The sequence below is a fragment of the Squalius cephalus genome (genome assembly GCF_949319135.1).
Source record: "Squalius cephalus genome assembly, chromosome: 14".
NCBI classification, from domain to species: domain Eukaryota; kingdom Metazoa; phylum Chordata; class Actinopteri; order Cypriniformes; family Leuciscidae; genus Squalius; species Squalius cephalus.
This window is the reverse complement of record NC_137135.1, coordinates 14,932,238-14,946,249: the sequence shown is the minus strand read 5'-3', so window position 1 is coordinate 14,946,249 and position 14,012 is coordinate 14,932,238. Positions and strand designations below refer to the sequence as shown.

At 41.4% G+C, this 14,012-nt stretch overlaps 1 protein-coding gene across 14 annotated transcripts in view; it reads right to left on the bottom strand.

The window, feature by feature from the left end:
• The window catches only part of med12 (mediator complex subunit 12), a 30,969-nt gene that overhangs the window by 5,114 nt on the left and 11,843 nt on the right, over positions 1–14,012 (bottom strand). For 5 of the 14 annotated variants that reach the window (XM_079891720.1, XM_079891726.1, XM_079891731.1 and 2 more), the window contains exons 20-38: positions 13,869–14,000; positions 13,536–13,763; positions 12,817–12,961; positions 12,233–12,353; positions 10,183–10,293; positions 9,966–10,079; positions 9,528–9,691; positions 7,127–7,306; positions 5,668–5,769; positions 5,413–5,573; positions 5,075–5,236; positions 4,536–4,647; positions 4,365–4,454; positions 4,039–4,148; positions 3,817–3,952; positions 1,720–1,869; positions 1,284–1,640; positions 1,050–1,191; positions 746–945 (exon numbers count right to left, since the gene is read on the bottom strand). In XM_079891720.1, coding sequence (XP_079747846.1) covers positions 746–945; positions 1,050–1,191; positions 1,284–1,640; positions 1,720–1,869; positions 3,817–3,952; positions 4,039–4,148; positions 4,365–4,454; positions 4,536–4,647; positions 5,075–5,236; positions 5,413–5,573; positions 5,668–5,769; positions 7,127–7,306; positions 9,528–9,691; positions 9,966–10,079; positions 10,183–10,293; positions 12,233–12,353; positions 12,817–12,961; positions 13,536–13,763; positions 13,869–14,000 — 2,917 coding nt within the window. The remainder of the gene's footprint in view (positions 1–745; positions 946–1,049; positions 1,192–1,283; positions 1,641–1,719; positions 1,870–3,816; positions 3,953–4,038; positions 4,149–4,364; positions 4,455–4,535; positions 4,648–5,074; positions 5,237–5,412; positions 5,574–5,667; positions 5,770–7,126; positions 7,307–9,527; positions 9,692–9,965; positions 10,080–10,182; positions 10,294–12,232; positions 12,354–12,816; positions 12,962–13,535; positions 13,764–13,868; positions 14,001–14,012) is intronic. The other 9 variants (XM_079891733.1, XM_079891721.1, XM_079891722.1 and 6 more) reach the window with 3 other exon arrangements.

Genomic DNA, 14,012 nt, shown 5'->3' with positions numbered 1-14,012 from the left:
CTTAGAGCAAATACAGAATGGTCTGAGTTTAGCTTTGTGGAATTATGTTACATAAGACACACCTGCACACATAAAAATAGCAGACGGACTGAATGAAAAAGCAAACCCTCTGAAAGCAGGTGGCGCTTATGAAAAAGAAGCGTTTCTTTGGGTGCCGCTACATAGATATATTTTTCTTCCTATATTTCAAGCATCATTAACAGTGAGCTTGCTGCTCTTTGCGTCTGTCTTCAGCGTGTCCTGTCTCTGGCCTGTGTTAATGTCCTGTTTACTGACTTCGCAATATTTTCACACAAATTACATTTCGGAAAATTATTGTAATGCAGTTCTTGTGCAAGTCAGGAATATAGATTAGCCAAAATTACACAAAAAAATTATGTTAAAATTTTCATTTATGGCCGGTCGACCGGTGCAAATGCTCCTGCATAGAAGTTGTGCTGCCATTTCGGTTTTACAAAAATAGTGTGCAGAGCACTATTTTATTCGGTTTTATTCCCACACTTCAAATCGGGCCAGATATTTTTGTAATAACGGCTGATTTTCAGCATGCCCGGGAGCCACCATCATTGGGTAACATAAAATAGCGCAACGAATCGACACGTTCCAGGCAAATCAACTAATATATGTAATAGACATAATCGATTGCGTTGATGCGTTGTTCCAGCCCTAGATGAAACAATCATACAAAATACAAGGAAACCGTGTGTTTTTGGTCTGGGGTCTTGATTAGTAAAACCAGACTCACCAGTCTGACCTGTAGCTGATGACGGAGAATCTGCCCCTGAGGCATGCTGGGTGGGGGTTTATAGGTCAACTGGTACTGCTTGTCCATTCCCATCATGTTGCCCATGCCAGCAGCCTGCATATTAGCCATAGTGTAGGGACGTGGAGGAATTTTGGTCATAGGAGTCCTGGGACGTAAAGGGGGCTCCAAACCGGGGCCTCCTTAAGGGGGAAAATGTCGAAGACGATAAAAGCATAAAAGAAAAAGTAGAAGATGTCCATGTAATGTGTTTGAGATGTTTAGGCATGCTGGGATATGTACTGACCTGGTGGTAGAGGCTGGTTTTGAGCATACATCATTTGAGGCCGGTAGCCCATCGGAAAAGGCATGTTCGATTGGCCCAGGCCCATGCCCATGTCCATGGGTGGCGTGTACTGCATGACTCCTGGGTTGTGCGGCTTGTAGTCCTAGACCACAGGAACCAATCAAACATCTTGATTTCCATCTTGATTTCTCTTTATAGCTTTTCAATATACATTAACAGACATATTTTTTGTACCTCTTGTTTATTTGCGGATGTCTGTTTCTTTTTCTTCTTCTTCTTATTGTCAGGTGCGACACTGTTGACGCTCTTCTCCTGCTTCCCTGTTTCCACCTTCTTGTCCGGCTCAGGAGCCACAGGTGTAGGTGGCTCCTCCTCCTCTTGGGGCAGGTTGAGGGGCGCCAGATAGTAACTGCGTTGTTTGGGCTTTATGTGGGTGTGGTAAAGCAGGAGCCGCTGCTGCTCCTCAAACTTTGTGACTTTGCGATCGACCCTCACGGTTCCGAACCAGCCCCAGGAGAGCGGAGCGGAGTGCTTCAGCCCCTCAAACACGTCCCATGGAGAAATCTTCTGCTTAGTCGACACCTGAAGACCCTGTGTGTGCGAGAGATCACAAAACGAATGCAAAGGTAACTGAATGGCCAGCAGCACTACAAAGAGGCTTGCTACTTACCTCTTTTTCAAATCCAGCAATTTTGTTGCCCTTGGTGTCGATGAGCGATCCCTGGGGCTCACAGGTGATGACATCACGTGTCTGCTTGGGTAGAGGCAGCAACTGACGCACTTTCTCCAAGCTCTCGGACTGACGGTCACCGAGTTCTTTCTGCAGGACAAAACAAACTGGAGTCTTACATTTTCAGAAGAAAAAGTGAGTGACGCTTGCAAAACTGATGTTGCTCATTACAGTTGCCAAGCTGTTCTGAGGTTGTTTTTTTTAAGTTAACTACCTTTCAAAACTTTGAGTCAGAAAGACTTTTTTTTCTATGATTTTGAAAGAGCATTCTTATGTGCTCAACAAGGCTGCATTTATTTGATCAAAAATACAATAAAAAAGTTGAATAAAATTGTCATCATATTTCACAATATAACCGCTTTATTTGAATATATTTTAAAATGTTATTTATTCCTGATGCAAAGCTGAATTTCCAGCATCATTACTCCAGTCTTCAGTGTCACATGATCCTTCAGAAATCATTATAATATGCTGATTTGATGCTCAAGAAACATTTCTGATTATCATCACTGTTGAAAACAGTTGTGCTGCTTAGGGCTGGTCCGAATACCATTTTTTGAGCTTTGAAGCTTCGGTAGTAATAAACATCGAATATTCGAAGCTTCGGAGAGAGGGGGCTGAACATATTCTTCTCTCTAATAAAGGCAGGAATCTCTATGTGTCTGTATGTCCGTTTGCATTTTGATTATTTCGAGAACCGTTCATCCAATCGACTTCACACGGGAGTGCAGTGTAGCATTTGGTGCAATATAGATGGACACGCGAGACGCGACACATTCAGAATTAATAAACTTTTAGTAAATTACAGAACAGCGCGAGTGGGAAGCGGCGCACCTCACGCGGGCAGGGCTTATATGCTCCGAGAACGGACACCGCACTAGTGATATAAAACGCACACACACAGGTCTGTTAACTTAAGCAATACTTTTAAGGTAGTCTAATATTTTTCTGACTAACAAATTACTGACACAGTAAAGGGTAGATTTAAATAAAGAAAAACAAATTTTAAATAAAGAAAAACAAAATTTAAATAAAGAAAAATGAAATTTAAATAAAGAAAAAACTAAATTTAAATAAAGAAAAAACGAAATTCAAATAAAGAAAAACGAAATTTAAATAAAGAAAAACGAAATTAAGTTAAATTAAAAGCGAGATTAATTTAGATTGATAATAACGGGTAAAAAGGCTAATACATTTTGTTTCTTTTATTCTATTTTCCACAATGTCAAAGCAACACAGCTTAACCCAAAACAAAAGCTCAGGCATGCACTTCAGTCCATACAAACTCCGCTGTTCTGCGCTCTAGCCAGAGAACACTCCCGTTGCTGGAACACTCAGTCGGTTCTATTTCTAGCATGCACGCTTTTTCCGCGTGGCTCGAGCCGCGCCTGAGACGCGTGTCTCACGCAGGCAGTGTGCAAACTCCAACCTGTTAACATGGGAGCCGAAATAAAAACGGACACGCCACGCAGCTGAGACGCTCAGGCCACGCAGCCAGTGTGTCTCCGGCCTTATTCAAGCGCAAATGAGAACAGTTTCGTGGGGGATCCCGGGTGTGAAAAAAAACCCCAAAAAAACCAACAAATATTCGAATGTCAAATTTTCAAATCGAATACCAACCCACCGAACGAATATTCGGGTCCAGCCCTAGTGCTGCTTAATATTTTTGTGGAAACAACATTAAAAAAGGTAGCATTCTTTAATGAATGGAGTTTGAAAGAAAAGCATTTATTTGAAACAGAATCATTTGTAACATTATAAATAACTTTAGTCACTTTTGATCAATTTAATGTGTCCTTACTGAATACAAGTATGGTAGTGTAGTTTCTGCTATTTTGAGCCAAGTCAGAAAATGAGTGATCACTTAGAAAATCAGTAGCATGCTCCTCTCCTCATGCTGTATGTTTCTAAGGTATTGTTCATGTTAATGTTTTGGGTTTATGGCTTTAGAATCAATCCAAAGTCAAAAGAAAGATATAATAATAGCGTGTTTTTCAATGTGAGGCTTTTTCTAAACTGTATCAGTATTCGTCTCACCCTGAGCTTCTTGACCAGGTTCATGTAGGCCCTCTTGTTCTCCTCCATGCTGCCCTGAGAGATGCTGGACATGTCAGCCGCCAAAGTGCCGTTAATCAACACGCTCAGCATGTCTAACACCGTAGTGAAGAGCTCACTAATGGAAAAGAACAAACATCTTTTCAAATCAGATGGTATAGCAAAGGCGATCAGTGGCAGTGAATGAGGGGTGTCAGATCTCACTTGTTTGACTGCATGTCCACTGTACCACTGCTGATGATGTCCAGCAGAAGCACCGCCCACTCTGTCGTCTGCTGTGTGCTACGCTGTACCGTATCAAACATCCCGCCCACCTAGACCACGTGACAAGAAATCGAAAAAAAAAAGAAGAAAGAAAAAGAGTTCAGTGCAGTTTAACCAGATCTTGTTGACATTCATTTGTCTTTTAACCTCAGGCACACAATACAAGGAAATGAAACTGACGAGAGGAAGATCAACACAGAGATTGTACTTGTTTTGTCAGCTTAAAAGCAGATGATGTATGAGAGAAAGAGATAACAGTTGCACACCAGATTGAGTCTCAGCTTCAAGGCCTCGTGCATCATCTGCTTGGCTTTGCAGTCATCCTGGTACTGGTCCTCACGCCAGTTAGTCACAATCTGATGGGGGAATACATTGTATCAGTCCAAAGAGACGTGGAGCACTCGCAGTGTTTTTGAGGGGTGGAGGTGATGAGGTACCTGCTGGACTTGGCTGTAGAGGGAAGTCAGGAGACCCTCTCTCTGCTCATCTTGTCCCTTGAGACACGTCAGCACCAGAGACAGGAACGGCTGCTGACTCAAGAGAGACATACTGAAAGAGAAAAAAAAACGGTGATCCTTAACTCAATTATACATGTTCATTATCATGATAAACTGCATTACTGAACATGCCTAGACTCCAAGAACAAAACAAATAGCAGACACAAATATAGAGTCAAAGAGAGCATTTTTAATTAGTGTAAACCTATAATTAATTCATTTCTTATTTGGTGCTACAAATTATTGATATAAAGTTGCAATCAAAGTTGGGGGGGGGGGGGTGTTGAAAGAAATGAATACTTTGTTCAGCGAGTACGCATTAAATTGGTCAAGAGACAGTAAAGACATTATTATAAATGATACAAAAGATTTCTATATGAAAAATTATTATGTTTCTTTGAACTTTTTATTCAAGCAGAGTAAAACATTATTTTTAAACTTTTTAAGCAGCTTTGAAGTCCGTGCTAAAAGTTTAGTACCTCTTCTGTTTCTGCCGATCTCTTTCTTTTCGCGAGGAGGGTCCCAGGTGCTGTCCCTTCTCCAGCTCTTCACCTGCGGCCTTCAGCACGTGACCCTGCACTGAGGTGTGCAGCTTACCAATCAGAGGGGCCACTAACCAGACACCCGAACGCTCGGAGGAACTGAACCAAACACAAACGGTAACAGCAGTATTTGAGAAACACTCTTTGAGAAATCTCCTTTCCCAGATTAGACATTGATAGGAACATTGATTTATGTGGTTTGAAAGCAAGAAGCGACTACATCAAACTGAAAGTAATATGACCACAGGCAGAAAGCAACGGTTGGGGTCACACACCTGAGCACAGGTTTCAGTTTGCTGGCACTGTTGCTATTGGAGACGGAGCCGCCAGAGACTGCGGAGCCATTCCAGGTGGGATTACTAGAGTTCATCTCAGCAGACTTCTGGAAAACTTCTATGGTGGCCTTGGCTATATTTTCCTGAAGAGCATACAGCTCCTGTAAAGAGTTGGTTCAGATGTACCAGGAAATTATGAACCTTAAAGAAAGGACGGGAAATCATCAAGCAGAGTTGAACTCGGCAAGCACTTACATTAGTTGAGCTTACATTAGTTGAGTTTGAATTAGGCGAGCATTGCTTGATCATGAGCTGTAGCTCGAGAGACGACTGCCTCATGGTCCACTGGTCCATGTTCTGTAAGCAGAATAACAGACGGAATATGGAAAGAATGCATTTAAAAGGAATCAAAGCAGAGCTTAAGAGCCCAGCTGGATATTAATTGCGATGGGCCCCTGTCTTCACAGTCTATGAAGATGAAAACCAATCCAGAATAATGAGCTGCTGTGAGACCCACACAAATCATTAATGGCTTAAAGGCTAAAAGGGGTGAAATAAATAATTAAGCCTGGGGAAATGACTGTCTGGTCACTCTCTGCTGCTCTTGCATTGCTGACAGCCAGAAGAGAACAGAGCAGCCTGGTGTCTAAAACACCAAAACACGTGGTTTGTCTTCATGCATGCAGACCTGGTCTGCTGGGTTTTAAAGCTGATGTGTGTATTTTCTGCACCTACAACATCACCTAATGGAATAGCAAAAACAAGTCCTGTTTTCAGAACACTCCTTAAAAATGTGTAGCAACATGGCATATTACAGTGTTTCCCACAGGATTCTGTGAGTCTATGGTGGGATTCCAGACAATCTAAAGAGCATCTAGTAAGTTTTATTACTATTGATATTCAATCACACTGTAAAAATATACATTTTATTGTAAGTATATTAATTATTTGATTAGTTTGGAGTAAAAACATGTTATTGAATATTGTCTTTTGTTGGACAAGAGGTTCATAAATGCTTCTCATGTTTGGAGGGATGTTTGACGCGTGTTGCTTTTTCAAATGCACGTTATAAGCGACTCAAACATGGAGCAGCATTTACTACTGATAACAGAGCCGTACATCACTGACAAGCTGCGCATACATTATTATTATTTTTTTTTTCATAAATCGCTCTAAGCCAAATCAGCTTAAGCGCGATTTCAGGTTAATTGTGATTAATCGTGCAGCCCTAATACAAATCCAGTGAAACGCTGTAAACATCGTCCAAAAAATGTTTATGTAACTGTAAAAAATAAAGTGACCCCGGTGCAAACTGCATTCCCACAAGCATTTTTAAAATCACAGCTCATGCAGAGATGGAGTTCGCTTAATTTACTGTGAACTGAGCCTACTTATTCAATTCAATTACAGCCTTTTGTGATTTTTGTGAGTACACAAGCGATATCGCAATTTAGATTTTAATTCGATTGACAGATACACTTTGCCAAAGCAACAGCGCAAAACACAAAGTTAGAGAACTTTTATGTTATTAAATGTAAAAATACTTTTTGGGGCATTAAATATTTATATTACGCAGTGTTTCCCGATTAAAGTAATATTTAAATGAATGGTTAGACAGAGTTGGGGATATCTAAAAATTCACTCTATACTACTACAAAAAGCTCAGTCCGCTCCGGAACAGATGTTATCATGGGGTCATGTGAGAGCGTGTGACCTGCAGGATGCGTTTGATGCGCTGTCTCTGAGGATTCTCGCCCTCCTCGCTGTCCAGCTGCCTGTGTGGGTAACAGATGAGCTGCAGTAACCGCTGAGCCTGGATGTTCCCCAGCACTGGATCCTGCAGTGCACTGCTGTCCTCCGACAGAGACTTCAGACACCGCTCGCCGACCCATTCCTGAAAGACAGAGAAAAATCAGACAAATGAAATGCAAACTTCTTAAATGAAGAAAAGTGTTTCATTGTTTTCTACAAAAAAAAAACAAAAACAAAAAACACCTAGTCTACAAATGGAAATGAGCAGCATGCTCCGAATCTTGATCACTTTTGGAGTCTTCGTTCATTACAGTGACGGAAACACAATTTGGAGTAATACAGGGTTGCTGAACACTTTTTTAAAGTCAAATTTAAGGCTTTTTAAGACCTGAGGAAATCAAAATTAATACTGTACATTAGGGGTGCGCAATAATGACAAAAATATATCTTAATATTTTCCAAGTTTTGTTAATAATCAGATGATATTTTACTGATTGTGTTTTTGTGTTGGTAGTGGTACCATGGCTGGTTTGGGCCTGTTGTTGACAGCTGACTCACAAAGATATTCATATTTTTCATATTCTATACGGTGGTCAGTTCACAGCAGTGACAGAAATTAACATTTTTATTAAAGGAGAACTCCGGTCAATTTTAACATTGAGCTCATTTTTTTGTAAATTTGGAGTGCTGTCAGTACAGAGAACAACGACAGAAATCGGTGTTGCCTACACCGTGTTATCCTCTTTTTAAAATTTGCACCCTGTTGACTTCAATGGGGCAAGTTTTAAACCTGCTTTTAGCCTCTTAACATCCTTGATGTGTCATTACAAGTGCCCAGCCATGTGAGTGATTGGGATGAGTGAGTGAGTCGATTGTCGAGTTCACGCGCATAGGTTTAGTACGTACGATCATGCGCCCGAACTCGACAATTGACTACTGTGGACTTCAGCCGAAAACAGGATGTAAATACAGGTATTTGCGCTGGCTGAAATAACATCACTTTTATTAATATCTTTCACATCTACTGCAGTCAGATTCACCCCCGTTCACTCTAAAGGAATCACTCACATGGCTGGTGCACTTGTAATGTAATGTTAACTTATTGTTAATTTAACTGTTGTATAAAACAAATATCACATTTGCAATTGTGCATGGGAAAATGGCACTCTTGCTCATGTGATATTGTAAACCACATAATATGATATAAATATCCAAGCCAAAAACTCATTTGGGGACATAGAACTGCACACATCACACAGTGAAAGCACGAGTGATAAATGTGATGTCAGCTCGCCTCGCAGTGCCTCGTACATAGTTAAAACAATGATTACAATATCATCACAGACAATACATATCGCATGCCCCATACGCACGTGAAGAATGAACTGACACTACTGTAGGATTACAAATTTAAGAATATGTTTAAGATCTGCTGATCCTACTTCCTTACATAACATCACATGAAAAACTAAGGTGAACTACACTGTATTGGGCATTCAAGGTGAACATGATGGTGGTATCCATTAACTGATTAGATTCTATATAGTTTCCATTGAAGGGGTTTTGTTAGTCTTTGATCTTCCTACTGAGAGTTGAACTATGTGTGAATGTTTACATAGTCTTAGTTCTCGTGACCATGTGTTGTTTATACAATTTGGGGAATACCATTATCTCCAGTTGGGGGTAATTGCCTCTATTGTCATTTGCCTCTATTGTCTTTAGATGATTAGATTTAATGGTCATCTCTAAGGCTGTGTGTAAGGTCAGCACCTTTAAGGACTGTCCACTGAATGCCTATAAGATACCATGTAAAGTTATGTTAGTTAGACTTGATGACTGCAGCTACGACAGCTTGTGTTCTCAATAAAGAATCCTGCTGAAGAAAGAACCAAGTCTCCTGGTCTTCAATTTCTGAGTTTCCTACACTACCCATTTCCTCCTTCTCTCCTCCTTTCGCATGCAGGAGACAGACGCAATATGCTGCCGTAAATGACGCGAATTGTTATGTGAACAAGCAAACCCACAAAGAAATAAAACATAAAATATTTGCTAATAAGATGTCATCAAAACTTTAAGAACTTTCATACGTAAAAATAAGACTTTTTCTGGCCTTACATTTAAAAAATCTAAATTAAGACTTTTTAAGGATCCGCGGGAACCCTGGTAATAGTGAGACGCATGTCCACAAGTTCTGGAAGATTACATCCTCGTTTTTAAGCTAGCGGTTAGGACGTCACTCAAGAATGTCTTTCTTTGCCAAGGAAATTATTTTCACAACTTCATTCTATTTATTTTATAATACAGATTATAATAGCTAAAAATCTTTCCATGGATGAGAATCTGATCCTCTTAAAAATCATCACCTGCTGGCAGATGCTCTTCAGCACATACTTGGCGTAAACCACCAGACTGGCTGTTTCAATAGAGACGTTACGTCCTCCAGATTTTTTGGAGCCCATGTCATCCTCTCCAATGTCGTCCAAGCCAGCAGGATGGGAGAAGCCAGAACCCTTCAGCTCAGCATCTCCTGGAAAAAAAAAACAAAGTCACACTTTTAGGTGCCCATAAATTCTGTATGCATAAACATCTATCTGCCAGCTGGATCCCATTTGCTCCATCTCCCATTCCTTTGGCTTTCTTTTCCTTTACCAAAAACCTTTAACACAAGCCTTTCGTGGTTCTCTTGTTTTGCTCTCTGATCACTGGAAACAGTTAAAGCTTCTGTATGATCACTAAGACATGTTATTCTTCCTGTTTGGCTAAAACATGAATGCACAACAAAAAGGTCCCCAAAATCTCACCCAGCATGAAAACGGCCTTTAACACGGCAAACACGGCCCCCACCACAATGCTGTTCTGAGAAGCAGCCAGCAAGTGTCGGTCGCAGGACGATCTGATGCCCACTGTGGATTTGTCTGTGGACAGAAACGTAATTCTCAGTTTTGTGGATATATATATATAGCAAGTCTAGATTTGTTCAGGTGGGATGTGTAGGGGGGAGTCAGTGTTCTGCGTTACCTGATTTGGTGCCGTCTTGTGGACAGGGGTTGCGCTGTGGGGTTCTGAACAGATGAAGCAGGATCCTGCAGGTCAGTCTGGCTCCAGGTTCAGAATCCTGCTCACTACAGGCTGCACACAAACACCAACATGTCACAACCAGAGTCTTCCATAAAAAGGCACTAGCCTCAGAACATGACCCCATCAATACTGAACACCACCACACAGACAGACCACCGGTGACTCAAACGAGCTGGATAAATAAACACCCTGTCATGAATTGCTCACCCTCATGTTGTTCCAAATTGAATGACAGCACTGTTGAACTCAAAAGAAGGCACATAGAAGGAAGATGCATAGAGCTCATCAAATATGGTAAATGGAAGCTCAAACGTGCTAGCTTGACGCGCAAAGAACAAACCTCACTGCTTCTCATGTATCAAGCAAGAACATTGAGCTTCCGTTAACCATATTTGAAGAGCTCTTCGTATGTGTCTTGATCAATGTGTATAAGTGAATAAAAGCTGGAATTAAGGGTCAACTCACACTAAGCAATTTAAACTGTGCCCGAGCACATTTGACCCTCAAATTCTGGTTTGTTTGACTAGTGTCATTGCGCTGAACCATGCCCTGGCCTGCTTGAAGAGGTGGGTTTGAGCACAGTTCGATCGGGCTCGGGCAGGGTACGCATGTGTGATTGCTAACCACACCCTAAATCTGCTCATGGATCTGCACCACTTGATTCATATGGATTTCTCTTACTTTAAGTCAAAGTTTTGGTTGCGAAGACTTTCAACGGACGGACAAAAGTATGATGAAAGAATATTAAAGCTGCCGTCGGCAACATTTTTTTGATCAAATTCAGTGAAATTGACACTATAATCCGACAGAACAACATAAATAAGGTGGTTTTAGAAAAAAAAACGAGCTTCTAACTCCACCTGGAGCGTGTTATTTGTTTTGCAAAAATCCACCGCTCCCGTCTCATCGGGTCCAATCAGCGCAGGGGGGGTGTGAGATCTGACTGTCAATCACAGGTCGTGCACACGCCACAGATGTCCCCTCCCTCGCGCAGACGCGCACATTACAATATCACATGCACACGACACGCCTGAAGTTCGCCTGAAGATTGTACGAAGCGTGATGGCGGAGAGAAAATCTACTAACAAGCTTCCAATTCCTCGGTTATTGCTATCTATGGATAGATTAGCCAGGCCAGCCTACCTCCGAGTCCATGGTGTTGATCGATGCTGAAGAGACGGACGCGTTCACAGAAAATCAGGTACACACGCACTGACGATGGGCGGGTGCTCGTTGGTAGTGGGGAGGGGCATGAGAGTTGTAAACATTCAAAATTTTGGCTAAGTCCACTCAATCTGCCAGACTTGCCGACTGCAGCTTTAAGAAAATACCTTCATTGGTGATTCAAAGATGAATGAAAGACTTCTGGGTTTGGAATGACATGACAATAAGTAAATGATGACAATTTTTAATTTTGGGTGAACTATTCCTCTAAATTCTCACACAAAGTTATCATATGGCTTCAGTAGACTTGAAACTTAGCGCACAAATTATATGGACTATTGTAATGAATTCCGATTTTGGAGTTTAGCAGCCCATGTTTCCATTATGAAAAACAGCACTTTAAAAAAATCACGGAAGTCGTCAAACAGGTTTGTAATGATATTAGGGTGAGTAAACAACACCAGAATAAATTTTGTGCAAATGATCCCTCTAAATTAACCCTAAAGACATCAATGACAATGTGTTCCCAGCATGATTCGGTCTTTCACTGCCGCCCTGAATAGCTCCTTGTGCAGTGAGCCAGTCAGAGACGGACAGAGAGAGAGTCTGTGGGCACTGGGCAGTGGAAACGGCTCTCTGGCTCTAGGACACACAGCAGTGCCGCTACAGATAGAACTTCCCAGTGTGAAATGTGGAGACATCAAACAGGCAGGCAGTTAGTACTGACATCTCTCTTATAGAAGTGTGAAAAACTAAACGCATACAGTGAATGAGCGTCTGTTTGGTAGGTGGCTGTGGGATACTGGGAGCCTGTGGAGAGTCGTACCTGCGTTCAGGAGGGAGGGGATGGCCACGCAGCGCACCAGATCCTCCAGCAACAAACACTGCCGAGCTATCAGGATGGCAACGAATGTCGCCAGTGAGTCATGGAAAGAAAGATCACTCACCTGCCAAAGAGAAAACACATGCAATTATCACCAAGAAGCAGTCATTCTAGTCGACTAGACATTTCATCATGTGCAGCAGAGACACATCTAGCTGACAAAGCAAGTCTACCAGACCTCATAACTGAGTATCTTCATTAGGATCATTAACATCTTTCTATTACAATGATAGCACAAATATGCATGAACAGCAGACAACATACTAAGGTGCGGTGACATTTACTGTATTCACAGGCAAAATCCAGTCATTTCAATAGGAATCCAAGCAATCAGAAATGTCACGCGAGGGTGAAATATTTCCACGCAGAATTTACAAGTTCAAATTGATCTAGCAAATTTGCCGCACTGACAAACAGAAAGCTGCTTGGTTCTCTGTGAACCGGGATTAATTCATCACTCCTTTTTTGCCTGAAATTTTGCTGTGACTGCACCTTTAGGGGTTTACGCAAATGATACAGCGACTCACGTCAACGTTGCAGAGTAGATCGTTAAAGCCACAGTTGCCGTTGTTGGAAGAGCAGCAGAGAGCCTTGAGCACTCCCAACCACTCAGCACTGAGAGAGCGACAGTACGCTGTCAGCTCCGCACACAGGATACCGATATCATTCACCCTGAAACAAAACACACAACATTTGCTCACCACAGTAGAGATGCCATGCAGCTGTTCTGCTGTTACTGAAGATGCTTATGGAGGATCATGCTGAAGGACTCAGGGCCAATCATTACAATAATCGCTTTGGTCATTTTTATGGCAACAACACATTTTAATTTGGCCATCTAATTAGTAACTAATAGATAACTAATTAGACAATCCTTGTGTTAAAGAAATACATTACACTGTATATTTTTAATGAACGCTGATGTTTTCTCAAAAAATGCACTGTAATGGCTTATTACTCAAAGTCAGTGTATTATATATGTGTATCTTGCAGAGTTGTATATTTTGAATCAGCTTTTATTTTTGTATTTTTAGTTTTCAATTTTTTAATGTGCTTTTATTGTTTTTTTAATACAACTATTTGTGTTTAATTTATTTTGATTTCATTTATTTATATTTTCAATTTTATTGCTTCAACATATTTCCGTTAGTTGACAGGGCAACATTTCTAATCTCCGTTTAGTTTTTCATCTAAATGTAACCCTAACCCTTCGACATGATCATAATCGACAGAATCAGATGCCAACCTCTCAGGATCACGATGGTCCACGCACACGTCCATGAGCACGTTGCACACAAAGCTGTAGCGGTTAGCTGGGCTGTCGTTGAGGATCTTTCCCACCATGGAGTGGTTGATATTGTGTGCGGTAGGATTAGCGATGGCATCGATCATGAACATCTGATCCCACAGCATGTTGGAGTCTGATGGGTCGATGTTATAGTAGATGGAATTCTTTACCTTTGAGCAGAACTCACTGTGGGAATTCACACAAAACCAGAAACCATTAGAGAGGAATGCCACCAAAACCACCAGGAATATGGAGATATATCTAAAAGTACTCACAGTTCACTGCTCTCACCTGAAAATCTCTCCAAATTTGCTCTTTAGGTGACTGCAGGAGGTATAGAGGTCGTAGAGATAGGCCAGGATACAGCGTTCAGCTGAGGAACAGTCTGCAGGATTCACGCCAGACTTGACTACAATCCGCAGCCTGCCGAGCACG